General features: G+C 46.0%; 2 protein-coding genes across 3 annotated transcripts in view; one reads left to right on the forward strand and one right to left on the reverse strand.

The window, feature by feature from the left end:
- Positions 1-17,695, forward strand: DOLPP1 (dolichyldiphosphatase 1). Its single transcript, XM_039719991.1, has 8 exons — positions 1-133; positions 8,160-8,260; positions 9,846-9,930; positions 10,188-10,287; positions 11,030-11,128; positions 12,337-12,465; positions 12,983-13,072; positions 13,546-17,695. The coding sequence occupies exons 1-8, from the start codon at positions 58-60 to the stop codon at positions 13,580-13,582; spliced, it is 717 nt and encodes a 238-aa protein (XP_039575925.1). The 5' UTR covers positions 1-57; the 3' UTR covers positions 13,583-17,695.
- Positions 16,492-26,667, reverse strand: part of CRAT (carnitine O-acetyltransferase) — a 15,979-nt gene continuing 5,803 nt past the window's right edge. For both annotated transcript variants that reach the window (XM_039719989.1, XM_039719988.1), the window contains exons 4-14: positions 26,180-26,233; positions 25,139-25,304; positions 24,406-24,580; positions 23,819-23,997; positions 22,692-22,792; positions 22,384-22,503; positions 21,778-21,900; positions 21,522-21,657; positions 21,010-21,072; positions 20,253-20,390; positions 16,492-19,702 (exon numbers count right to left, since the gene is read on the reverse strand). In XM_039719989.1, the coding sequence (XP_039575923.1) occupies positions 19,487-19,702; positions 20,253-20,390; positions 21,010-21,072; positions 21,522-21,657; positions 21,778-21,900; positions 22,384-22,503; positions 22,692-22,792; positions 23,819-23,997; positions 24,406-24,580; positions 25,139-25,304; positions 26,180-26,233 (1,471 nt within the window). In that variant the 3' untranslated portion in view covers positions 16,492-19,486. The remainder of the gene's footprint in view (positions 19,703-20,252; positions 20,391-21,009; positions 21,073-21,521; positions 21,658-21,777; positions 21,901-22,383; positions 22,504-22,691; positions 22,793-23,818; positions 23,998-24,405; positions 24,581-25,138; positions 25,305-26,179; positions 26,234-26,667) is intronic.

Below are 26,667 nucleotides of genomic sequence, written 5' to 3' on the forward strand. Positions count from 1 at the left end.
CCGCCCCTCAAGAGCGTCCCGATTGGCCGTAGCGGCCCGGCCCGGTATCCGGGTAAGATGGCCGCAGTCGGGGAGTGCTCGCTGCCCGCGCCGTGGCGGCCGGTCTCCCTCACTCACGTCGAGTATCCTGCAGGTAACGCTCCGTTTCGCCGCCGCCGGGCCTCCCCACCGCGCCTCCGGGCGGGGCAGGCCCCTTCCCGCCGCCCCGCGGCGCCGCCGAGGGCCGCGCTGGCGGCTGCCAAATAGTGAGCCATTGAGCAGCAGCGCTGAGGCGGCAGGGCGCGCGTGCGCGTTGGGGGCGGCGAGGCGCGCTGCCAGATTGGGAGCCGCGGCGGGAGCGGCGCTGCGCATGCGCGGTGGGGGCTCCGGGCTGAGGGGCTGCGGTGGGGGGGTCGGGGAAGGGGACCGGGAATGGGCTCGGGAGGGGCGGCTCCGTCCCGGCGATCCCGGAGCCGCCCGGCCCTCCGCCGCCGCCCTGCCCGCTCCACACCGCCGCCCCTGCAGCCCTCTGGCCATGTGTGGTTCCCCCGGCTTCGAGGCGAGGGTCCCACCCACGGCCAGCAGGTCCCGCTGCCGCCCCAGCGGCGTGCTGGTGGCGGTGCCACCTCCCTGCTCCGAGCGCTGAGGCTCTGGCTTGGTGTGTCGCCGTGCCGGCGGGCGCTGGGAGCCCTGTGCCACCCCAGGGAGCGGGGATGTGCCAGGGCGGCCGTGCCCCCCGGGTGGGCTCGGCTGCCAGGGGGGTTTGGGGGCTGTGCTGGAGTGGGGGTGGCAGCGTGTCCCTGTCCCTGCTGGACCTGGTGGTTTTCCTGCGGGCGCTTGGGTCAGTCAGCGCTGAGGGGAATGCCCTGAGCACTCCAGGCACAGGGTGTTTTGTGGCTCAGCTCTCGGCACGGTGGGTTTGTGTCCTGGCAGTGTTGAGGTGCCTGAGTGCAGGATGGGCTGTTCCAGCTGGGACAGGGATGATCCACAAAGATGGAATGAATTTCTGATGTGCAAGAGCAAATGGGTCTGTGTTTAGCTGGCATATGTCTGAACTGTGTCCCATCAGTACCTGTGGCCCTTTGGAGCTCCTGTAGGTGCTTGTTATGATCAGAGATAACAAAAAAATGAAGTGTCAGAGTTACAGTATTAACCATTTGCTCAACATCCAAATCTTGTCCAAACACTGTTCTCAGTATTTCCAGTTCTAGTGAGACCCCAGCTTGCCATGGAGTGCTGCTGTATGTCCTGTTTTACTAACTGAATTTTAGTTCCTGATGAAATCTCCTCTCAGCAGTGCAATTCCTAAAGCTTTTAAAGTGCTTAGGGATCTTCTGGGTTGAAAGTGCCCATTTAGCTAGGAGACTTGAAATGTGACAACACTGAAAAAATATCTGGCACTGGCAATACATTATTTCTTGGCCCTCCCCCTTATGGCTGTTTCATGGTTTTCTCTGATGCTTTATGTGAAATACTGGCATTTCCTTTTCTGTCTTGCATTTTCCTCCACACTGTCAGCTCCTCTGCCATCCCCCTTCTCAAATATATTATTGTGTCAGTTTGGGAGAGATGGGAAATAATGTTGCCAGTAGTACCGATATATTCATCTTTGTATCTTATCTCCTTATCTGAACCTGGCAGTATACACAGAGCGTGCTGTGCTCCATTTGTTGGATTGGTTTGGGAAATGAAGGTGGTGGAAATCGCTGCACAAGGGTTATCTGTCACATCTTGAACAGTGTGACATAACCTGAATATCTTCTCTCTGTTGAGAGCTCTTAGACGGGCAAAGGGAGGAGATGATTGTGTGGAGGGGTAAATCACCACCCAGCTTACGGTTGTGTTTGGAGGGGATGGCACTGTGTTTATCTTGGATAAAACGTGTGTTTATGAAAGCCTATAAAGTGGAGACAAAGGACTGAAACAATAAAGCAGCTGGAGGTATAAAAGTTTGTTAATTTATTTTCATAGAATCATTTAAGTTGGAGAAGCCCCTGAGATCACCACGTCCAGCTGTTCCTCCAGCAGTGCCAGGGCCACCACTAAACCCCATCCTCAAGTGCCACATTTACACAGCTCTCAAATCCCTCCAGGCACGGGGAGTCCACCACTGCCCTGGGCAGCTCTGCCAGGGCTGGGCAACCCTTTCTGTGAAGAAGCTTTTCCTAATATCCAAGTTAGACCTCCCTTGGTGCAACTTGTGGCTGTTTCCTCTTCTCCTGTCCCTGTTCCCTGGGAGCAGAGCCTGATGCCTGTCCCCCAGCTGTCAGAGTTGTACAGAGCCAGAAGGTCTCTCCAGGCTGAGCCTCCCCAGCTCCCTCAGCTGCTCCTGGTGCTCCAGATCCCTCCCAGCTCTGTTCCCTCCTCTGGACATGCTTCAGCCCATGCCTTTCTTGTTGTGAGGGGCACAAAGCTGCCCCCAGGATTTGAGGTGGGGCCTTAGCAGTGTCCAGCACAGGGAGACTTGGTGTCATCAGTGAAGTGATCATCAATCTCCTTAGCTAGTTCATTAATAAATGTATAAAACAGAACCTGCCTCAGAACTGAGCCCAGCCCCAGCTGGGTTTAGCTCCATTCCCCACCAATCTGGCCTGGACAGGTTTTTTACCTGGAAAACAGAGCACCCATCCAAGCTGTGCATGTTCTCCAGGAGAACACTGTGGAAAGCAGTATTAAAGCTTTAGTAAGGCAAGGTGGACAACACTTTGGTATAAAAGAATGACTTGCAGTAAACCATAGGGCTGGAGCTTTTACCTGGATTTGGGGAAGTGCTCTTAACTTTATTTAGAAAGCTCTTTACATTCAGCCTGGGCACATCTGAGCTCCAGGTCCATAAAGTGCCTAGATAATGTATATTTATAAAGGAGTGGTGTTGGCAGCAGGCTCAGCACAGTGGACTTAATGCAGCCTTGTGCTGCTGAGAGGGTCGGAACGAGAAATAGATCCTGCTTTTACCAACATCAATTATTAAGCTGTCTTGGCATGTCATGCACTGCTCTGTGGCAAACAGCTTTGGCTCTTGGCTGATTCCAGGGCTGCTGAGCTGCTGTGGCAACCACCTCTGAAAACCTCACATCTTTAAAGATTTCCAGTGCAGAACCCCAGCTTTCATCTGCCATGGGTGATGGTCCTGCTCCCTGGGACCGGGTAAAAACCTGTCACTGCTGATTCCTGCCTGGCAGAAGAAGCCTGGATTTGAGCTTCTGCTTCTAACTGTGAAGGGGAGAGGTGTCTCCAGAAAGGTGCTCCCTGTTCTGATCTAATGTTTCCTTATCAATAGTAATACATCAGACCCATCCTTAGTTGCTTGTGTGGCTGCACAGCTCCCCAGGGCTTTCTGTGATGTCCACTTTGAGCAAAATAAATGAGAAACAGCAAATGAATGCTGTGGTAATCAACTGCAGACTGGTCTGAGGAATGCAGTCTTGGAGACCTGACTGAAATACTACCCATAGGGAATGTTAGGATTAAACATAGGGAGAAGAAAATCAGCCATGGCAGTGCTGCCTGCGTGTGCTAAAGCATGCTGCTGCAGAAGACAGCCTGTAAAAATATCATCCTGCTGCTGCTTCCAGAATTTTTTGATCCTGGAGCATTTCATATTACCAGCTCTGCTTTGGTGAGACCAAGGAATGACCTGGCATAGTGTCAGGTTGCTGGCAGGTAGGCAGGAATGATCCTTCTTCCCTGTGTCCTTCCAGTAATGAGCTGGTGATTGCATCAGGGCTGTGAAGCCCTTGATGGATGTATAAAAGCTGTATCTCTAATTGTTCTTTGAATCCATTCCCGCTTTGGATCTCATGGTATCTTTGGCACTGAGCTTTGTAGTTTAATGTGGTTGTTGTTTCTTTTCTGTTAAGTCCACTGCTCAGTAATTTCATCAAACACTCTCTCATGTGCAGTGAGAGGCAGCAATTGTTTGCTGTCAATTTCTCCATATAATTCATGACTTTATAGAACTGTTGTATCATCTGTTTTCCTTTTGCAGCTGAAAATCTGATTTATTTGATGTTTTCTGAATGGCTGCTGTTGCATACTTATCTTTGTCCCCATTCTATTTGCCTTTTCTGTGTGTACTCTCCCTTTTTAGCTGGTGACACCACAATTGCATAATAAATTTTTGTAGTGCTGTAACAGTAACTTCTGTTGTGCTCTTAAAAATGTTCTTGCCTTTTTGACTACTGCAGAGCAGTGGATGTTACTCTGAAGGTATTGGCACACACTGAGTCTGAGGGTTTTTGTTTGATAACAACTGAACTAAATCCTGTCATGTCATGGGTATAATTAGGGTGTTTTTTCCCGTATGCATTGCTTTGCATGGGATGACTTTGTGCTGCAGACTTAAAACTCATCTTCAGGGACTTCCTGCCTGTAGGGTGAGTTTCACTGGAGAAACATTGAGTTCCTGGTTTGTTTGGGTTTTTTATTATTATTTGGAGAAAAGAAAGAAAACTTCCTCTCTTCAGTGCAGCTGGGATTCTTAGAGCTCTGGGACTTTCTCACACTGGACACATTCTTTAAGGAGAGAAACCTGATGTGCCAAACCTTTTCTCTGCCGAATGACAGAATATTCCCATTTTCCCAGTTTCTCCAGGATGTTTCCTACAGCCAGGCAGAGTTGGAGAGGTGGGTGTGCAGTGCGTGAAGGGGTTCAAAGGTGCTGTGTCTGTGCTTTGGCTCAGCAGTTCTTGTTGCTGTTCAGGATCAGCACATGCAGCTCCTATAGGAATGTTTGTTCTGATAACCCTCCTGTGGTTCTGTGCGGGCCTCACAAGTCAGGGCTCATTCCAGAGCAGAGCAGCATCTCCTGGAAGAAGCAGATCCCACTCTTGCTTGGCTGCTTTAATGCAGGGTTTAAGTTTAATCTCCCTGCAGAAGTTATGTCTAATTCCTGCCTCTATGCCATCATTTGAAGCCTCCTGTAGATATTATTGCTGTCCCACAGCTCGTGTTATGGGGATATTCACAAGCAGAGGAAATGACTCTTTTATATCATGAATATTTAGTGACACTGCATGTTGTCTGTGCAACTTGCACATATGCACTTGGCCAAGAGCACACAACCAGTGTCAGTGCCACAAATAGATCCTTCAATAGGAAGTGGTGGTGGCAAAGCTCAGTCTTGTGGTAGGATGTGGTTGGGGGTTGTTGATTCACATTTTTACATCCTATACAGGTTGAGTAGATGTGGTGAAGAAGCTCAGCTATTTCCACCGACAGGATGCTGGGTAAAATGTTGAATTGGAGCAGAAGTAGATGCTGAATGAGGGCTGAAAAAAATAGCATGTGTCTGAGCTATGTATAGTGCTGCACGTACTTATCTCTTGGCTGCCCAAAAATGGGGTAGTTGCATCCTTGATTTTTGCTTTTTGAGCTCCAAATAATGTCCAGGGAAGGCTGGACTTTTAAAAAGCAGAATTTAAAACTAAATGAAACCCAAGTAGATTATCTTTTTGCATTTTTGCAATGATTTTGTCTCTCTTCTTGCTGGTTGGAGCAACTGCTTTAAAATTCCCAAGTTTAGCAAATTAAAGGAAAATTAATTTTTTATTAAAAAAGGCAGGGGTGCTGCTTGCTAGATCTGCCTGGACTTTAAACCGTGGCTGTCCTGCACGTCTCCTTTCCCTGGGAATAAGTCTCGGAGCGCACTGGAGCGTGAGAGGAGGCAGCAGTGGCAGAAGCAATCACGCTCCAAGGCCCCCGGAGCGCTGAGCAGCGCTGGCCTTTCTCTCAGAGCTCACTTTGCCTCCTCCTCTGGGGATTTCCAGTCCTTTCGAGCTGGGTTACTTGCTGAAGCTCTGCCTGGAGCTGCTGAGCCAGTGGGGCTGTTTGTGATGGCTTTAGTGTCTTCCTGAGGTAGCTCCAGTGCTGCCTTCAGTGCCCAGCTGTTTATTTGCCTCCTCTGTAGAAGAAGTGGCTTCAGAATGTGACTGTGTTGAATTGCCATTAGCCACAGGAACATGAAGTACTAATAGTGATATCTGCTCTAAATGGGCTGCTGGAATATTTGAGGAGCTTTTGTGTTAAGATTGAGTGAAGGGCTTTGTGCCTGTAGGGAGTGATGGTGTCTGGTTCCCCTCTCAGGTGTGGTTCTTGTGCCTGTGAAGTCTGGGTGATTTGATTTATTGGGAATGTTATCATGTAACATAACAGAGGATTTTGAGTTCACCGCTCCTAATCCTATTTAAATTAAAAGACTACTTGTTTAAGTACCTTTCCACCATCTGCACAAGAAATAGAACCCTCTGAGAAGATAAATAATCTGGTTTTATTTCTACTTGACAAAATTACAGCTTTTAATGGGGAAGTGTAAGCCTTTATGTACCCTGGATTAACAGAATGAATGATCTGAAACACGGTGATCTCTTGATGATGAGTTCTCTTTATTTGGTAATGCTGGAATTGAGACTTCTGGAAAGTATTCCTAAAGCTTTCAGGGTAGTTTAATTGTCTCTTGACAAGGTGGCTTCTCTCCTGAATTCCCTCATCATTGATGACAGAGCTTATTTTGTTGAGAGTTTGTGATTTGTGCAAAACCATAAGGGGCTTGATTGTCTATTGCCAAGTAACTGGTACTGTCACTTACATCCCCTTTGTGTTACCATAACCCATTGCTTTGGGAGCATTTGGAATGCACCTGATGCAAGACAAACCTGCCATTTGGAGCAAGAAAAGTTTCAAATTCAGTGTCTTCCAGTGCTTTTCAGGTTAAAACCAAAGCAGAACCTCACTTCAGTGGAAACCCAGAGTGCTTGGGGGTTTTGTCCTCCAAATCTTCCTCCTTTCACCTGACTCCTGCTGGTAATCCTTGCTGATGATGTTGCTGGTTCCCAAATTTAACCCAGAGTTTGGAATTCCAGAGGCTCCCATGCACTATACCTGATGTAACCACAACTATGTGGCAATAACATCAGCAGTGTGAACTTTGTTGTAAAGGAGCAATAACTTGGTTTTTTTTATCAGTTCCAGCACTCAGAGGCTGAGGTTAAAGTCCTTTTTGCCAAGTGCTGCTTTGAAATGTGGGTGTGTGGGCTGGGGAGCCTGGGTGCCTTGCAGTGCAATTGATCTAGGAATGAGTCCAATGCTCAGACTTGCAGAGGCATCCTGTTTCCTTTTGAGGGGGGGAAGAAGGACCAGTTTATGTGGGGGCTGAGCCTTTTGTGTTCAGTGATGGGATGGAGAAGATCTGGGCTGTGAGAACCAGTACTCCAAGTATCCATCTCTTCTGTTGCTCTCTGGGTTCATACAGCGAGTTTGTGACTTCTGTATTTAAAGATTCCCTGGCAGACAGTTCTGGCTCTTCTCATACAAATTGCTGATGTTGGAGCAAAATTGCTCTGATAATTTTTTGTGTCCTCAGAATTTGTGCTGACATCTTTTCTCCAAATTCTTCTGTATGCATCCCTTTTTGGGGAAGAGAGGCAAGAGAAACTTGGATCAAAATGCACAGCTGCTCCTCACTGTGGCTGCCCACTTCTGTGTCTGTTGCAGTTCAGAGTAAAGGTTTTGAGGGACCTTATGACCTCTGTGAGGTCCCATTGCTGCTCCCTCATTCTCCCTGGGGGATAACTAGATGTTAATTATTTGGGTTGGAGGCCCAAATCCCCCTCTGTGTGGCACAAGTGGGCAACTGGTTAAAACGGCAGAATCTCCTTTATTTCCCTGACATCTCCTATGTTTAGCTGTTTATTTCCTTCCCATTTTGCTAATGCTGGTGTTTGTGCAGACACCTGGTGAGACAGATTAGGAAGCTGATCCAGCTGAAAACTAACCCATTTTGGTGAGGGAGTGGGAAAGGATTTGTTTGGGGACTCTTTGCTGTCTCAGAGAAGAAATAGGAATGAGGAGAAGGGAAAGATGCTGCCTCTTTTGCAGCAGCCTGTGCTCATGTTGGATTAAAGTGGCTCTGGGCCCACACCCATGGTTATTGTTGTAAAGTGGGTGGCAGTAATCTCTGCTGGATGATTCCAGGTTCCTTTCACCCTTGATTTTGAACCTGCAAGGAGGCATTGCTGTCCCCCTGCCTCAGCTCCTCTGTCCTTCTGGAGCACAGGGAATTGCTGCACTGCTGAGTTTGCCCCTCTGCTCTGTGGTGCAGGGCTCTCACTGACCCATGTTGTGGTAACAGGCAGGTACCTGTGGAGTTCACACTGATTGGTTTCTCTTCTTTGTTTCCCCAGGTGATTTCTCTGGCCAGCTTTTAGCTTATTTGAGTCTTGGTCCAATATTCATTATTGTTGGCTTTGTAACACTCATCATATTCAAGAGAGAGCTTCACACGGTGAGTCCTTCTCTCCCTTCCCAGCCTCTCCTTATGACAAAAGTCTTTTCCTTTGTCACCTGGGGCTCCTGTATTCACACTTCTTTTTCTCTCTAAAAGGAGCAAGCTGAGGAAAGCCATCTTCCTGTCAGGGAGCAGCAGGAGACACTTAGCACCCGTACCAGGTTAAAAGGCTGCTCAGCCTTTTCTGACTTCTCTGGTGTGTTTTGGACAGTATCTGTCCAGAGCCATCGAGGGAGATGTCTGAGGAAGTACAGAATGCTGTTGCAGAGTAGGAACACTCCCAAGATCCAGAAGGATCATAGCACTGGGCAGCATATTCAGGAAATAGTGCATCCCCCTGAGTTACACACACCTTCTTTGAACTACTGAGGCAGAAAAGGGGATAAAAGTAAAACCTAAAGCTTTCCAAGGGAGTGGATCTGTCTTTAAGAGCTGTTTTTTTAAATGTGAGTTGAATACCAGGGGCAGAAAAGACTTGTTTCAGTCCAAATTCTTAAAATGCTTTTTATCTGCTCTGCCAGGTAGTTGGGAATCAGTGTCATGGATAAACTCCCTCTAGGACATATAAACCTCTTGTAGCATTTGTCCTCAGTAAACAGATAAAACAGGGGCCACTGAAAGGATTTTGACAGCACATTTCAAATGTGGGGCCACAGTGTCATGGGAACCAGTGGCCCAAGGGACCTGGGATAGGACTTTTAATTAAGGAAGGCAGCTGTACAGTTTTGACAACTCAAAGGTTTTGTGTTGGCCCAAAAGAGAAAAGAAGCCAGAGTAACTATTGCACAGATTGATAGGATTCTCCATACAGGGATTTGTTTGGTGTTGGTGAGGAGACAAGTGCTGAGGTTGTTTCTCAGTTCTTTGTGTGGGAAGTCACCACTGGGCAGGAGAGAGACACTGGCTGACTTGCAGCAGCCTGAGATGTGGCTCAGGATGTGGAGTGAAAAATTGCTTCATCATGTGGAATAGGTCTGAGTGCTAAGGAGGCAGTGTCATCACCAGCTGGGAATTTGATCACAGCAGCAGGCTAATTTAGGGGAGGTGTATGAGCTGTGAAGTTGAAGAGCAAAAATAAATGCTACCAGGTCTGGCTTAGCTCAGAATGTGAATTCATCTTAGACTGAAGACAGCAGCTTCAAGATGAAAATATTCATAGAGGGAAAAGCCAGAAAGCCTAAAAAGTCACCTTTGTTTTAAACTATTTACCCAAATAACAGTGTCTGCACTCCCCCTGTTGGTCACTGGGAAAAGCCAGTTCCCAAAAACCTGCCCTATTAGAAAGGTCACTTTCTGCACTCAGTGGTGCAAGGTGCTGGCAGAAGTGCTCTACTGTGCCATTTTTGTCTTTCTGTGTGTCAGCTGCTGAAAAGCTGCATGTACACAATATGTTGCCACATAGAAAGTGAGATGAAAATAAATGCTTTTCTTCTCAGGTATAGAATTTGGAAGCCATTGGTTTTAACTCTAGTAGTCAAAAAAGAAAATTAGAAGCATAATGTTTGGGGTTTTACCAACAGAGAGAGCCTGGTAAGTAGAAGGATGTCTTAGAGGGGATGACACAGCTGTCTTGCCTTCACAGATCTCTTTCTTGGGAGGGCTGGTGTTCAACGAGGCAGTGAACTGGTTAATAAAAAATGTAATCCGGGAGCCTCGGCCGTGCGAAGGTAGGGTATGGACCATGAATGGGGTGGTGTCAGGGGAGTTGGGGTGGAATGCTGACTGGGGGGAGTTAGAGGGGTTTTCCCCCTTTGCCTCGTGTTGGCTGTGGATGTTTGGGTGTAAAAAGGCTGACAGAGCCTCCTGAGCAGGGACGTGTCCTGTGAGCTTTGTGCATGCTCCAGCAGCACGGTCTGGCTTCACATCTGGAGTGTTCCAGCTGCTGACCATACCTTGACCATCATCTTTTTTCTTCTCTTCCCAGAAGCCCATTCAACAGTGACCACAAAATATGGGATGCCGTCCAGCCACTCCCAATTCATGTGGTTTTTCTCTGTCTATTCCTTTCTGTTCCTTTATTTAAGGTAAAAATTCCAGGTCAGGTTTTGGCTGTTAATATGTTGAAACACCTGAAATGGGTGGCTCCCTTGCTGGGTGCCACTTGAGTGGGATAATGGAATTAAATCTGAGGACCTGCACAATTTGTTGTGGCTCGGGTGGGATTGGAGCATGTCTCTCAATCTGAATGTAGGGCTGGAGTTTCTTTCTCTAAGCTGTGATGGTGCCCCAGTGCGAGGGAGGAGATGGGGGACAGGGAGGAGAAATGAAGAGCTGCTTTCTCATTTTGTCTCAGTTTCAGTGGGGTTATCTACAGTCTTTTGGCTAATACCATCTGTCCACTTGCATGACTTTAGTTGATTTCCCTTACCAAGTACTGGGTTTACTTGTGCTTTAATGAAATTCTTGCTGGGGCATGGCTCTGTCTCGTGGCTCTGTGTGTGGAGGAAGACAAAACTCGCAGTTCCTCCGGGCTCTGTAGGTGATGGAGGGGATTCTGTCTTGGCTCCCTGTTGCATGTGCCCAGCACATGCCTCTCACATCAGTGTGAGCATCCTGCCTTCCATCACAGCAATCCCTGTTCACAGCTGAGAGAAACACGTGTGGCTTCTTGGCTGCTCTCTAACTGCTGCCAGTGGGACAGATTGCTGCTGGGATGGGATTGAACTGCCCATGACCCCAGTGGAGCAAAGCTTTCCTAGGGTTTCAGAGGGAGGGTAGGACTGCTCAGCTCCCTGCCCTGTGCTAATGGCTCTCCATCTCTTTCAGAATGCACCAAACAAACAACGCGAGGTTTCTGGATTTGCTGTGGCGACACGTGCTGTCCATCTGCCTCGTCACAGTGGCTTTGCTAGTCTCATATAGTAGGTAGGGAGCAACTGTTTCTCTTCTGCTCTCATCCATCCTCGTGGCCTGTCCCAGCCAGCAGCCCTGGCATTCCTTATCCTGCCTTTCCCACCTAATTCTCTGCTGTGCCACACGAGTCAGAGCTTTGTAGAAGTGTTGCCATGAGACTCAATAAACAAAGGTTCTCCGTGTGTGGTGCTTCACATTTACAAAACCCCAAATCAGCTGAACTTGTGCCATGCTCCATCCAGCCTCACTGCCTTGCTCTCTTTCCAGCACTAAGTGTGGAGGCATTGCCCCATGCCTGGGCACAGCAGCATCTGCAGCATGTGGAGGGCTACAGCTGATCAGTCCCACTGTTTTGCTTGAGCATTAGTTAATCAAAACATTTATAGCTGTTGGCTCGCAAGAATTGGTTGTATTGAGATGGATAAAGAAAATAGAACTGTGATCATGACTTTTTTTCCTCTTTAGTAGATTAAATGTAAAGTGAGCTCCAGTAATTGGAAAAACAAACAAATTCAAGCTAGAAATAGGGTCACATTTTCCACAGGAAAGTAATTACCTGTTGGCACAGTTGACTGTACTCTACAGCTGATTACTTATTACTAATTATTTTAAAAGCCTGACAGGACAAATTTGTCAGCGGTATATGGTCTAATTAAAACAAAATTAGAGGAAATCAAGTGACCTATGTTAGACAGAAGGTCAGATAAGATGATCATAATGATATGTGAGCAAAAAAATTTTGAATGTAGCTTGTGCAGGCCAACAGTGCAGCTCTGAGTGGAGTCACAGTGAGCACATTGGTCATGTAGCCACTGTGCCTGTCACATTGGAGAGCACTAAAATCACACAAAAAATTGCTGTCCATGTTCTTGAAAGCCTTTGGTGGCCTGGAGGAGACTTGTCCTGTTACTGCCTTTGGAAAAGTCTCTTGTGAGAACTAACAGTATTAGTTCTTCAGCTGATCTGAAGATGGGTGGAGGGTTTTTGAGTTAAGCTCAAACTAAAAGTGCTCCAAGCTGAAACTGCTGTAGCAGGGAAGAATTTTCCACATTTTTGTCCCCCCACTATTTTTGCCAGCTTTTTACTGAAAAAAGACCTCCACTTCTAATGTCTGGAGGATAGCTTGCACCCATGTCTGTGGGTCCAGTGACACCTCAGCTCCTGAGTCTTGGCTCCTTTTGTTTTAAAGCCTGTCTGGTGACTCTTCTCTTCCACTGCAGGGTTTATTTGCTTTACCACACCTGGAGCCAAGTCCTATATGGAGGTGTGGCAGGAAGCATCATGGCCATAGCCTGGTTTGCCTTCACACAGGAGATCCTAACTCCCCTCTTCCCGAGGATAGCTGCGTGGTAAGTCTCTTTATTCTGTGGAGGTTTGTTATGGATGTTAGAGATGAGAATCCCTGGGCTCTGTCCCAGTTTTGCATACTGGCTGTTGTGTAACCTACTTTGTTCCTCCATGTTTTCTTGTACATGCATATATACAAAAGATCACGTGTTCTTGATAAGGGTGGGGAAGAGGGAATTCAATGAATTGCTACATTTTGTAAAGCCCTGCTAAAGCTGTGAGGTGTGGCAAGCCTGCTGGAGGAGCTTTGCAAGATGAACAGCAGACCTTTCTTAATGAATGTCTAATGACCTAGTCAAATTGCAGAGCTATTTACATGTAATATAGTCTGGAAATATTGCATAAGGAAAGAAAAAATGTTTTTTTAAAATTGAACACAGAATTTTTTTGACAGCCTGAAGTAATAGAATAGTACTGTTAAGTAGAGCAGGTTTTGGGGTTTTTTATTTTTTTTAAATCAAAATTCCGGTGAAGAAAGTCTAATTATTTCCCCCTTTCCACCACATTGTCCTTTTCCAGGCCAATTTCAGAGTTCTTTTTAATCCGAGATACCAGCCTCATTCCTAACATCCTGTGGTTTGAATACACAGTCACGAGAGCAGAAGCAAGGTAAGTTCTGTTGGGAATGGAGGAGCTGTTGCTGTTCTGACCTTTCAGATGCAGTTATTAATTAATTCTCTGATATGTAGCTGATAATTTTTGGCTGCTGTGGGTAGAATAGCTCAAAGTAAGGAAATACTGAGTTGTGGGTTAAAGACTGCATCTGAAAGGTGAGTCTGGAGAGGGTGTGAGTCAAGAATTTAATCTCATTTAAGTAGCATTTCAGCTCCCTGGCTTATGGTTTTTGCAAGCAATTGTTTATAATCTTGCATCCACACATGAGCTTGTGTGCACTGGAGATGGGGTGGGTGTTCTGGGAGGGTGGGGAGAGGGAAGGAACGATCAGCTTGGGCATGGCAGGGCACTTCAGTTTTGCGTGGAGCTAAGCAGAGGCATACTTCAATCCTCCTGCATTTCCCTGTGGTTCGTTGCAGCCCCTGGGCTGGGTCCCCTGTGTCACCTGTGCCCGTGTTGCCTTGCAGGAACAGACAGCGCAAGCTGGGTACGAAGCTGCAGTGACCGGCACGTGGGGACCGGGGCGCGTTCCAACGGAGACAGACAAGAGCAGAGACTGGGAGCAGCAAGGAGCCTTTTAACAGACGGACCAAAGGAACAGGCAGGGACCATACCCAAAACCTGAAAGCCTTTGCTCTGCTTTAGCAGCTAAGCTGGATGCTCCCTGATGCATGTGGGACCGTGCAGGAGTAGAAACTCATTTTGAACACAGATGCACATGGTTGGATGTACCATCGTGTCTACGTCAGGGGAGGGGGGAGAAAATGCCTGGTGTCGTGTTCGGGGGAGGGAAAACCAAAAATGAATCCTTTCTGTGACTTTTTTTTTCAGCATGAAATATACACACTATTTATTTATTTTTTTAAATGGAACTATTGTTTATGGGGTGGGTGAGGCGTTGATTGTGTGTTTTGCTTTTTTTAAAAAAATTTTTTTTGGAAGAAGATGACAAAACTATAATATCAAGTTGATCATGTTTAATTAGGGCTTCTCATTCTTAACATGGTTCTTAAGAGGGAGGGAATCTAGGAGGGGTGACCTAGACAGAAGGGAGAGGAAGACCTTCCTTTCTGCAGTCAGTTTGAGAGATCAAAATCAATTCCAACTGTACTTTGTACAGACAAAAAGACAGACTGTAAAGATCTGATTTTTAACACTAGTGACAGTTCTGCAGGGAATCCTGCATGGATACCAGTTAAGGGGAGTGTGTGTGTAAAACAAAGGAAAAACACAAATATACTGACTCGTATTTTTTTCACTGCTGCTCCTGTTGTGTAATTAGCAAGAGTGTCCTTTTCAGAATCTCTTCTAGGTGGCAGGATTATCATACATATCTCACATTTATTCCATCTCTTCCTTTACACTTTTATTATCTCAGGGGTGCTGTGCTCTGTACAGCTTTTGTTGTACTGAGTGAGTGCTGAGGGCACTGGGAAGCCCATTGGTTATAAGCAGTGCTGTGCTCCCGTGAGTCAGCCCAAAGCCTTACAAAATTCAGTTGCTGGTCTCTGTCTTAAGCACTGGATTTTTTTTTTCTGTTAGAACTTAAGGGAGGGATTTTTAAGAATGAACATAGTGACAACCACAAATGAACAAGGCAAATGACTAACAACTAGCTCAGCTGCTCTCTGAATTATTCCTTGAAGAGCCCTGTTAGACTCCATCCATGAACTCCAAGTAGAGAATTGTCCTAGCAGAGGCTCCTGCCAGTTATCACAGTAGCTTGGTTGGGGTTCTGCAGCTGTAACCCTGAATGCTGAACTCCTGCAAGCAAGTTTTGCTGTCCATCCTTCTTCCATTGCGGTTCTCCGGTGGCTCTGGATGCTGTGTCTCTGTGGGAGTGTGCCTGCCATCTCTGTGTGCTGGTGATGCCTTCGACCTCTGTGAGCCATGAACTGACCTGGCAAGGGCTATCCTCCAAGTGCTTCAGGGCTGTGCATGGACACTTTCTGTATTTCTAGTATATAATGCAGCAGTTCAAGTGTAACTACAGAGAAGTATTTATTCAAAGCACAATTGACTTGAACTTTCACAGATAAAGGACAGCTTCTGAACTGGCTCAAAGGTCATCGGTGTGCCTTCGATGCAGTCATGAGCAGAGGTAAAATGACTGTCACATCTGAGTCTTGCTGCTTGTTTTACTATCTCCACTTTAATCAGACTCCTGCATTATAAAGCTGCTTGAAGTGAGATTTTTTTTTTTCTGCTGTTCATGCTGTTTTTTGGTTTTTAAGTTTTCATCTGTGCCTGTTGCTATAGGAGTTTGTGTGTTTGTGTGGAAATGGGAGCTGCTGTTGGACACCCAGAGTGTAAACTGTAGAAAGTAATCCTGATTCAGGAGATCAGGAATGAAGGCTGTTTAAATTTCTGTGTTTAAATAGCTACGGGTAGTAAATGAACTGTTTTCAGTTGGTACAGCAAGTTTATATATAAATTTTTAAAAAACTGTTTAGCACTTGCATAACACAAACAATCCTGTAACATCTGAAGGACCCCAGCACTGGATCTGCTTTGAAGGTGCATCATAATCAAGAGGCATCTTGCAGCTTTCACAAGGACATTTGGTCTGCCTTAGACCAGCTCTGTTGGATGAGACAGGACATCAGACAGGTCCCGTGACATGGTGGTACCACATGTTTCAGTCTGAAAACTGGTACTTGATGTCTTGCAAAACAATTCATTTCCTCTTTATATCTCTTGTAAGTGCACTGACAAAGCCAGAACAGAGATCACAGCTCTCTTCCAAGGTTGCTGAAGGAGTGGATTGTTTCAGGCGTGGCTTAGCACTTCCCCAGCCTCTCCAGCTGTTATGACAGACTGCTGGAAAAAATAAATACATGGAAACACCTATTGAGCATAGGGAAGAGGGTTCATCTCCTCATGGAGAGCAGTGCAGTGTAAAAAGCTGTTCTACTTCATGTTGCCTTCAAACCCAAGCTTCCTACAGTAATTCTTAGGGAGAGGAAGAAGAGTTCTTGTAAGACACTGTAATAAACTCTCCTCTGTTCTCTCTGAGTTGTTTGTAATCTGCATCTTCTGCCTACTTTTGCTGTACTTTTTCAGAAATCTTTGCAATACTTGATATACAGTAGAAATTTCTTAGTGATTCCATGGATTTTCTTAACTAAATGGTGCTGTGCAGGAAAAAGATTTGAGCTCTGCCTTATTATCCTACACTTGTATGAAATCTCCTGCCACTAGTTTTCTGAAATTGAATGTTTTCTTTGGAATATGTGGCTTTGCAAGCAGATGATTTCTCTTCCTCCCCTGTACTCAAGGGGGCTGGATGGAGATGTGACAATAAAAGGAAGGTGACAGAATGCTGTGGTTCACTGTTCTTGCTATCCCCACACAAACATTGTCCCATGAAGAGCAGTTATGTAACTTCTGCAGTGTTTAAGGAGATTTAAGCCTTTTTGTAGCATTTATCTGTTTATTGTGTCCCAGTTTATTCAACAAACATTTCCAAACTTTGCATGACATGGATCCCACTACCCAACAGTATTTAACACAGCTAACCAGCAAAACATGCAACACTATCAGGCTGTGTCAAAAATTGCACTCATACCCCAAGAGTTATCTGAATATTTTCAGTCTATGAATTTCTGAAATAATTTGTTCCAAATCAGTCATTTTTCTGGAGCTTTAGTTCCTTCTACTTAATGTGCCTTTAAGACAATGGGCATCTCTTGATAAAACAATCAGAAACAGGGAGAACAGTATTCAGTGAGTCAACAGTGAAAAAATCTTGAAGATGCAAACCAGAAGGACATCACATTTTAGAACTTGTGCCATAAGAAAAGACTTTTTAAAGGAAAAACCTTGTAATGATTTTAGTGTCCTTTCAAGCACTTTAAAAATCAACCTCATTCATCTGAATTTCAGCTCTGTGTTTTAAGGATGCATTAGGTGGTTTATGAATCTTGTATCTCTTTGAGTCTTCTCCCTGCAGCTGTACTCTGCTGAAGCTAGTGGGATGTCCAGATTTAGATCCAGAATAGATCAATCCAATCTTCTGAGATACAGTCTTCAGCAGCACATGCTTATGCTTAGTCTTTATAGGCACTTTGCTTTGAGAGCCTTCCCCTTTGAGACAGAAGTGGAAAAGGGCCAGTTTCAAATACTTCAGTGGCACTACTTGTGCTTGAAGGCATTGCAGACATGGAAAAAGAATTCATCCCCTGGCAACAGAGGCTGATTCAGTATGGGGGGAGGATTACTTTGGCAAAGGGAATATTTTTTTCCATGTAAAGGCTCCATAAATCCAGATGTTATTCCAGTAAGGTTTGTTCTTGTCTGTCGTATTTACACAATCATTTAGAGTTTGATAATACTGAGTATCCTCTTGCAGTTTTCAGTCTGATTGATACAGAGGAGTCACCAGGGCAGGGATTTCTGCTTGCAGGTCTGTAGTGCTCCTATTCATGTTTTTAGGCTGTCTCACTCCATTCAGGATTCTTCTAAAAGATCAACTAAATCCATGTAGATGATGTGAAAGTGGCATTTCAATCAAGTTTAATACAATCACTGGCTGTGCAGGTGAGTTTCAATTAAATTTTCCTCTTTTAAGGTATGTTATTAGGTATAAGATAGACACTTTGAAATAACATCCTTTCAGGAAAAAAATGCCAAAGCATTGGCATGTATATTTTGAGAAGCAAATTAGAATTATTTTTTCTTCTTTTACTTTAAAAAGCTTTAGTGCAAATTTGTTCACATATGTTCATCAAGGCACTTTGATCATGTCCCTTGCAATTATTTCCCTGTTAACAAAACAGGCCATCACACTCCTAATGCTTCTTGTTTATGATGACATCCCAGCAGACACATCTTGAAGGGTGTGCAATTTAAATACAGAATTCCTACTGCAGAAAGAGCACTAGATTCCTTTATTACCATATGGTTTTACTAAATAAAAGTGTAGTCAGGAGCTTGGGTTCTGACAGATTGCTTGGAAGCAGTTCCTATGCTACCATTGTATGTTAATGTTTATATATAATCTTTCACTGTCTCAAGTTTGTCAACTGAACATAAAAACAGTATCACATGAGATCATTCTCTCACAGAATAAAGCTGGCACAAATTGGAGAAGTATTTCAGTAAGAAATAACTCCCCAGAGTGGCAGAAAAGGTGCTGTGCAAGGAACAGTGGCTGTCACAGTGCAGAAAAAAACTACAGGGTATATGTGTACCCTTCTTTCTTCCTGTTTTTCAAGATTTTCTGCCTTGTTACAGCAGAGTGAAAGAAGGGTTTCTGCAGCTTTTTTTCCTTTGTCCTTTAACGGATTTCAGCTCTGTGGAAGGAATGGAAGTATGTTCTGGAGTTCCCATCAGAAACATCCTTGTTTGTCCACAGCTCAGGCATAACATTGTGCACAAAAATGCTGTTTCTGAAAGCAAGGTGTAAAACCACATTGGGTTAATGTGTGTCCTGAGGACAGCAGGCATGTGGCTTGTTAATAGAGTCAGCATCTTTTTCTTTTCCTCAGCTCCAAAGAAAGGGACAATGGAGCAAGTGTCCTGCTAATTGGCTAGGAAATTCCTTCTCATCTCTGCAGATGTGAAGGTACCTGAAACCAAAGCTGGTAAAACTTACATGAGGAGAGTTTTGTAGAAGCCTTATGGGGAAAAAGCTTAAGGCTGAGCTGGATGATCAATGGTAGGACCACGGCAGGAAGCTGAACAAAAAGCAAGAATAACAAAAATAACGTGAAACAGTAAAAATCACCTTAGTTTGTATCAAGTAATGTCCTGTTGTTAAGAAGGTCAGTGTAAGATGAAGGAGATCCAGTGTCCTGAACAAGGGGAAGAGAACATTCCTGCAAAACCTGTACTGGTTGGAGTGCCTGGGATAAGTAGTGCAGTGTACTCTAATGAGACTGGATCTGCTCTGGCTTAACTTCCTTCTCCCCTTGCTGAAGCTGAATGATGAGGCTTTGCTGGAGCAGTAGAAAAATCTTCAGTCAAGACTGGAAGATGCTCTTCAGAAGATGAAACCAGGAAAAAGACTTGGTCTTGCAGTAGTTCTGTCATACAATAAACATTCCCTGCTTCTCATGCACAAGAACTACCTTCCTCACCAAATGGATTTAGACACTGGCAAGGACTGTGCTTTCTGTATTCCCTTAGAGTAGTTTTCATAAAAATTATATTTGTGTCCTCTTTGAGGACAGGAAGGCGCACTTTGCATTGATGGGAGAGGCCCTCTCAGTTCTACTTTGCTTTGAGGCAGTGTTTCCTCTCATATGGAGTCTGATGTCTGTGGGTGACTATTCTGTAACACCTTGCTGAAAACAAATGGTAGAGATCTTCTTAGGTTCCAGGGCAAGCTGTTCTCTGAATAATTTTCTGAGGAACTGGGAGCTTCAGTGCATCAGGGATAGCCCATTTAACTGGGGGGTTTCCCTGTTACAGTTTGGATTTGGGAGCAGCCTGGAGCAAGACCCTCATGTCTAGCAGTGCTTTCTCAAGGTAATGTGCCATGCGGGCTGCGTTTGTGTCAGCACAGCTGTTGAAGGCTGAAATTGCAAAGTTGATGTGCTCCTCCATGGGGTTGTAACACACTCCATAGCCATCTGGAACCACGGGACCAAAACACATCACACAGTCTGTCTTGGCTGGGACCTGTGGAGACAATGTGATTAAACCCTTCTGACCAGTCAGAGAAAAATGAAAACATCAAATGGAAATGGCTCTGTCAACAGAGGAAACTCATCTCATTAAACTGCTCTGGAAGGGCCTTTGCTCACCCTCACCTCCCACCTCATGTGCTGGATCCTACCATTTAGCAGCAATGTGTTTTCCTCTGCATTAACACAGGAGTGCTTCTCCCCAGGGTAAGCTTGTAGTAAGTCACAAGTAGAACTGTTCAGTAAGAATCAGAGCACAGTACTTAACACAAAGCTCTTCTGGCTGCTGACTTCATTGACACCACTTCAATTTAGACACCAAACACTCTTGGTGATCTTGGCTTTGGTTATGTTAGTGTTTTACATGTCTGTGAGAGACTGTGGCATGTGTAAGATCAGATCTGTAGCTCTGTGGGATTGACAGCCAGCTTAGAAATTTCTGACCCAATGTAGATGAGTTTCTAACAAAAAGGAACTGAAGAGAAACATGGAGAAGGAAGGCATGATAAGGAACAGAGAGTGCTTTTGGCTCAGATGAGTTGTACCTGGCTGGTTGAGAGGTTGAAGTGCATTGCAACAGCATAGGCTGTGTCCATGAAGAGCTCGGGCATGCTGACCAGGTCCTCGATGGCCTGCAGCTTCAGCCCCAAGAGGTGCCGGTCTATTGCATTGCCCCGTATGGCCTGCAGGAAAGCAAGGATGGACACGTGAAAGCCAGGCCAGCAGCAAGTGAGCTAAACTATTTCTCTGGGTTAAAGAAAACACTTCTAAAAAGTCTCTAAATGCTTGAAGTTAGAACGAAATTAGACGTTGCCTTTAAGACCAATAATCTTTGTAAGGACTGTGAAATTAAACACACCAGTGCCAACAACCTTACAGTTCCTGCCCATTTTGAAGTTAGAAGGAAACTAGACGTTGCCTTTAAGACCAATAATCTTCTTTGTAAGGACTGTGAAATTAAACACACCAGTGCCAACAACCTTACAGTTCCTGCCCATGGACTCCCTCTGGTTTAAGGGCTCCTTGAGCAACTTCGGTGTTTATCAGCAACAATGATGGTAAGAAATGAAGCTATTGTAATACTTGATTCTCTCCTTTAGGTCAGTCACAAGGGACACTTAACACACCAGCTAGAGAGGATTAAGTCTGTGGCTTTAGAGCACTGCCAGAATCAGCAACACTGATGCAACACTGATGGCCACACTGCTGTGTCAGGAGCAAAAGATGTTCAGGTCTTGTCTTTCCCCAGAACCCTCAATTACTGGGTAAACTCCCAAGCCTGTCTGCATAAAGGACACTCACCATGTCTGTGTATTCCCTGTGGGCCTGTGTGGCTCTCCTCAGCAAGTCTGCTTTCTCCTGGTCCTGAGAACACACAAATCTGTTTTAGTTTTTCTGCAGAATGGAGAACCTCATTTTGGTTGTTCTCTAGGATGGAGGACATTTCTGCTTTATGTGTTTGTATGAAACTCATTTAAATTTACTAGATTTAATTTTTACGTCATTTTGTTTGGCAGCATTACTTCATTCTGAACAGAGTTCATCCATCAGTAGCAGAACTCAGTTTGAGTAGCTGAACAGCCTTACAAAGGACTTTCTGGTGGGCTCAGAAACATCCACATGTTGTTTCCCAGGCTTTCAGTACATATGATAGAGAAATCAAATCAAACCCCTGATGTGAAGATAGTGCAAGCTATGGTTTAGCTCAGAATGGGGTGCAGTCCTTAGCTGAAACCAGGTGACAAGGGGTTGGCCAAATAAACAGCTTTTCTCTTTTCTGGATTCCTCTTACTCCACTTCTTTGAGATCCTCACCGATTTGTCAGGGCTGTCCATGGACTGCACAAACTTGAGGGAGTCCACGGAGGTGGAGCGGATGGTGTCGGTGCGGCCCAGGCGGAACATCCTCAGTGACGCGCTCTCGTACGTGGCACAGGCGCGGCCGTACATCCTGGCACAGGGAGGAGACAGCCACAGGTGAGTCTGCCCTGGGAGAGCCTTATCTGTGCCAGCTTTATCAAGCTCACATGTTTGAGTCTGAGGCTGAGGAATGACCTATGCATGGTCTTACCTGTAGTATGCCAGCTGCAAGGCCAGCTGGATGAAAGCATCTGGGCTTATCTTCTCTGACTTGGGAAATCCTTTCCCAAATTGATGAAAGACCATGACTTTGATATCCAGATCGTCAACCATTCTACAAGGAAAGAAAGAGGAACTGTTCCTCTGTTGCTCGGTCTTGTAACACAGTGGAATGGATTTGCTTTCACAAGGCTCAGAGGGAACAGGCCATCTGGATTCTGACCTATGCAGGGACAGAGTGTTCCAGCACACACAGATCTCTTTGGGCAGCACCACAGAAGTAAGAATTTTTGGCCACTGCTGAAAATCTTCACCAGGTTAGATGGTCATGTGTGTGTTTATGCTCCAGTATTCTTGACTGGATCCAGTAAAGCCTTGCTCTTTCTTAGCAAATGGGATGAATCAGTAATAACCCTTTTCTAGCACCTGTGACCTTATTCCTGGCAGTGCTTTTCAGCTCAGCTCAATGCTGTTGAGCCCAGAAGTCACTGGGAAAACTCACTGCCTGCAGTGGGGAAAGTCTCATTAAATCACTGACAGGCTCCAAAGGGGGACAAGAATTACTCCCTCAGTCACCCACCCACTTCTCCATACTCACATGTTGAGGTTTTGCTTTGCCTTCTCTATGTCATTCTTGATTTCCGGGGTGATGTTAAACCGCAGCTTTTTGGGCATTGGCAGATGAACTGTAGGCGATTTGCCCGTCTCGGGTTTCTTCCTGCACAGAGAAATGGTTCTGTTTGACCAGACCTTTGGCATGAGGCTCAGCTAGGAATGCCACAGCCTGGATAGAAACGCACAGGAGACCTTCCCTAACACCTTGTGACACTGGTCACAGCCTGACAGACCCCTCAGAGTGCCAATAAGGGATCTCCAGTGCCAGGGAAAAGCAGGGGCAGGACTCACGTGAACTCCACGATGTGATCCAGAAGAGCAACGATGGGTGGGCCTTCAGAGGGAGCATGCTCATATACCAGACCACAGGAGCCATCTTCAGCAACGATGAACTGGGAGAGAAGCATGAGAGGACAGTGTTGAAGACAGGCAGTGTGAGAGACAGAAGATACCCAGAGAGACCTCATTGTCTCCCTGTCTGTATCAGAGCCTGTCCTTGCACACTGAGAGGTCTCTTTTAGCAGCACAGCACTGGAATCCTTTCAGCAGGTGCAGAAGATTTGAGAGCACTGTTACAGTTCTGCAGAATTCCCTGGAAAAGGGTGTGCCTGACATATTGGTGTGCTCAGTGCTTTGACCATACAGAGAGGCTCAGTGGTTCTGGTTTACTGAGATGCACCCACAGTACAGGAATAACATTGCCACATGCTGGCTTACCCTTACTTTTCAATCAGCTGGAACATCTAAACTTTATCCCCTTGGTGAAGAGTTCCAAAGAGGAACAAAACAACTGAAAACACTGAACAGTTTACCAGGTATGAGAAGAGTCCCTAAAGCACCATTGCTACAATGCACAAGCCAGGATATACCAACTAATGAGGGAAAAACCTCCAACAGCAGCTGCTGTTGAAGGATCTTGACAAGACTGAATGGAGAAGAGATCAGAGGGATGCTGTAGGATGGCAGTGCATGTTTCAAAAAACTAAACAAAATGCCATTGGGCAGCTTCTGGCAGAACCAGGAAAAGTGACAAGCCTGGAGGAGATCCAAGGAACAGACCTCCCATCGTTTGGGCTGCCTCTGAGCAGATGAGGCATTGTTGTCCGCAGGCAGAAAATTGATTTATAAGGAACACAAAGACCTGCCGCACTGAATAAACGTGGGTAGAGGCAGAAAAGAAACAAGTCCCAGAGGCAGAAAAGAAACAAGTCCCTGAGGCAGCAACAAATGCTGGTGACTGCAGGGGGAACCACAGGATCTCACACCGTCAGCCACCACTCCTCGTCTCCCTTGTTTTTCCACTCTCTTGACATGAGGACCTTTGCTGCAAAAGGTTCCTGGGATTTTCTGGATTTTTGTAATCTCAGGACAACACCTCCAGAGCCCCCTCTTCAGCACCTTTAGAGCACCATTGTTACCTGCAGGGTTTTGTCGAACCATCGGTTGCCGCTGTTGAGGCGGCTGCCGCCGCCGTGCAGCATCTGCGCGGCCACGCGGCTCTTGTAGATGTCCTCGGACACGCGGGGCATGGGGGCATCCAGGCACACCGTGCAGATGCTCTTCTCAATGGCACGCACGGACTCCTTGTTGGTCTTATCTGGGACAGAAATGAACCAGGAGTAAGGGGGTTGTGTCATTGGAAGGAGAGAAATTTGAAAGACGCAGTGTTGGGTTCCTGCTGTACCTCAGTGGGGGTGTACACAGCTATTAAAATTGCAGCCAGCTAGGTTGTTACAGGTGTGAAGATTCACCCTCCTGTTTCACTATTCTTACATCCTACTATTTGCAAGGCAACAAACTCTGGGATTTCAGTAAACTTCACACTTGGAACGTGTACCTCCCAACCCAAAAATTACAGCAGATTGCAATGATTGCTTCTTTAAGGTGGAAGGCTCCTGTTATCTGTCCAAAACAAGCTTCTACAAGAAAGAACTGAGCAGAGCACAGTGGAGAGGTTTGCTATGCAAGGATCTGCAGTGTTTGTTAGCACATGTGTGTTACAGACCTTTCAGGAGGTTGTTGTAGGCTTTTGCCCAGCTGTTTCGGTGGTTGGTGGTGAGGATCCCAATAGGTTCTTTGTTTGTTTGGAGGGAGGTGTTCCAAATCTTCTCCAGCTGAATGAAGAGCTGGTCAGCAGTAAGGGGAGATCCATCACTGTTGTAAACATCCAGCTCAAAGAACTGAAAGTGAGAAGAGTGGACAAGGACACAGACAGACAGTGAGAGAAGATAACTGTCTAGCCCCAGAAACTGGCAACAGCTACTTTGAGAAGGTAAGGCCTGGCTGAAGAACTCAGCTTGCCAGACTTTTGAAGGATGCTCAGAATTGAGAGACCCAAGTCCAGCTTCCTTTGCAGGGCATAAATATAGCCCTGGTTTTATGAAGCCATGGTAACAAGGACCAAGGAGGAATTCCTGTTTCTGAGACTAAGCTGCAGTGGGAAGCTTTTGTTATCCAATTTTCACTTTCAGTTTCCAGCTGCAGACATGGTCTCTGGGCTTTGAGAGACAGGAATTACAGGGACAAGAAACAGAGGAACACAGTATTTTTCTGCCTCTAGTCTGTTGCTTACACGTGGCAATTCTGCTGCTGGCCAAAGGGGATAAAGGGAGCAGGAACATATCCCTAGTGAGAAAAACCTTGTGGCCAGAGACTGTTATTCCCTTTCCTCTGGATAACAGCCAGCAAAAGGGACACCTGCACTTCAACAAACCTTGAAAGCCCAGCAGTTGCCTTACCTGGAAGTTGTGAACAACTGTGATGTGTCTGGACTGCTTTTTGCCTTTGGCGTAGTTGACGATGGAGTCGCGCTTGGGCCCGGGAATGCGGCAGGATGAGAGGATCTGGTAGTACTGGTTCATGCAGAGGGGCTTCCCACCCATGTACTCCACGGGAAGGGTCTCACTGGACACACAGCAAGGTAAGGAGGAAGGAGAGAGAGAGATCAGATCAGTGTGAGCAGGCCTGTGCTTCCACACAGGCCACATGCTCTGCCCTGCACCTGCACTCCCTCCCTCCCTCTGGCAAAACCTAAAGGTGGCATAAAAAGGGGCTGTCCTTCCCCATTCCTAGCAGCTTTCTTAGTACAGGCTACAAAAAAAATGTCTGTTTGCTGGCCTTTCAGTTGGGAAGGGAAAAAACACTGTCCTTTCTTTGACACCAGAGAATCAGGTCTCTGGACGTACTCAATGGCTGTAGTTCTGAGTGATGAGTGTCTGATGTGCTGATAATGATTCATGAACTAGGCAGGGGCTCAATCACTTGTTTCTGCAGTAATATTCCAACTACCCTGAACTTTGTCTGACTGCTGGTGATGGTAAACATATTTTTGGACTTGAAATAAGGTGTGTCAGCAGCAGAGATTTGCTGGTGACTAAAAGAAAAAGGGTAAGGGAGGAACAAACTTCTCTAGAGCTCATCCCATCTAGCTGGGAGGTGAGAAACACCAGGAACCCAATGTTAGAGACTGAAATTCCTGCTGCCTGAGCTGTAGCTTGTCCTGTGAGCAAACAGAAGTGCAGAGCTCCGTGAGACTGTCAGTCGTGCTCGCTCCCTACAAGCATGTTCCCATGCCAATGAAAGCATTAAGGTAAACAAAGAACATGAAGGCAGAAAAGTAAGTTTGCTTTTTTCCACTGGAGGGGACTGGGGATTACAGTATCTCTTTCCAAATCTGTGCTGTCATCTCTGGCCTTTCTACGTGGGAGATTTATGGACAAGGCTCAGCCTCTCTGTGACGTTAAAGAAGGTGTGAGCTCTCAGGAGGGTCAGTAACTCACTTGTCAATCATGGTCTTGAAATCCAGGATACCCTCGATCAGCTTGGCAGCAAACCTGGAAAAATACCAAATGTAACAAGCTGAGATCAAGCACAGATGTTTCTGGGGCTGAGGGACGAGCTGAGGAGGATTAGCAGAGCTGTTCTCTACTCCTCAGAAAGCTCAGCCTTTCTGCCAAGTCCCTGTTGTGCCCATCTCTGGTTCACTGACACAGCCATTCTGGGCTGTGATTTGAGACTGCTGGATAGTCCTACTGTGTGGCACTTTCTTTTTTTGGGTGTCTTACTACACAGCCAAGGAACTCTGGACAGCTTTCAAGAAAGAAGAACTCAGTCATGCATTAATGACCCTCTAATAGCAGTGATTGCTACTGATGTGTTACGATTTTATCACATCTGACTTCTGATTCTCAGCATTAAAGCAGCACCAAGAGAAGGATTTCTGCCCTTTCCTGGCTAGGGGCCACCTTGGAGTGTCAAGCCAAGATGC

The sequence above is a fragment of the Passer montanus genome, unplaced genomic scaffold (genome assembly GCF_014805655.1).
Source record: "Passer montanus isolate IOZ18808 unplaced genomic scaffold, ASM1480565v1 scaffold43, whole genome shotgun sequence".
NCBI lineage: Eukaryota > Metazoa > Chordata > Aves > Passeriformes > Passeridae > Passer > Passer montanus.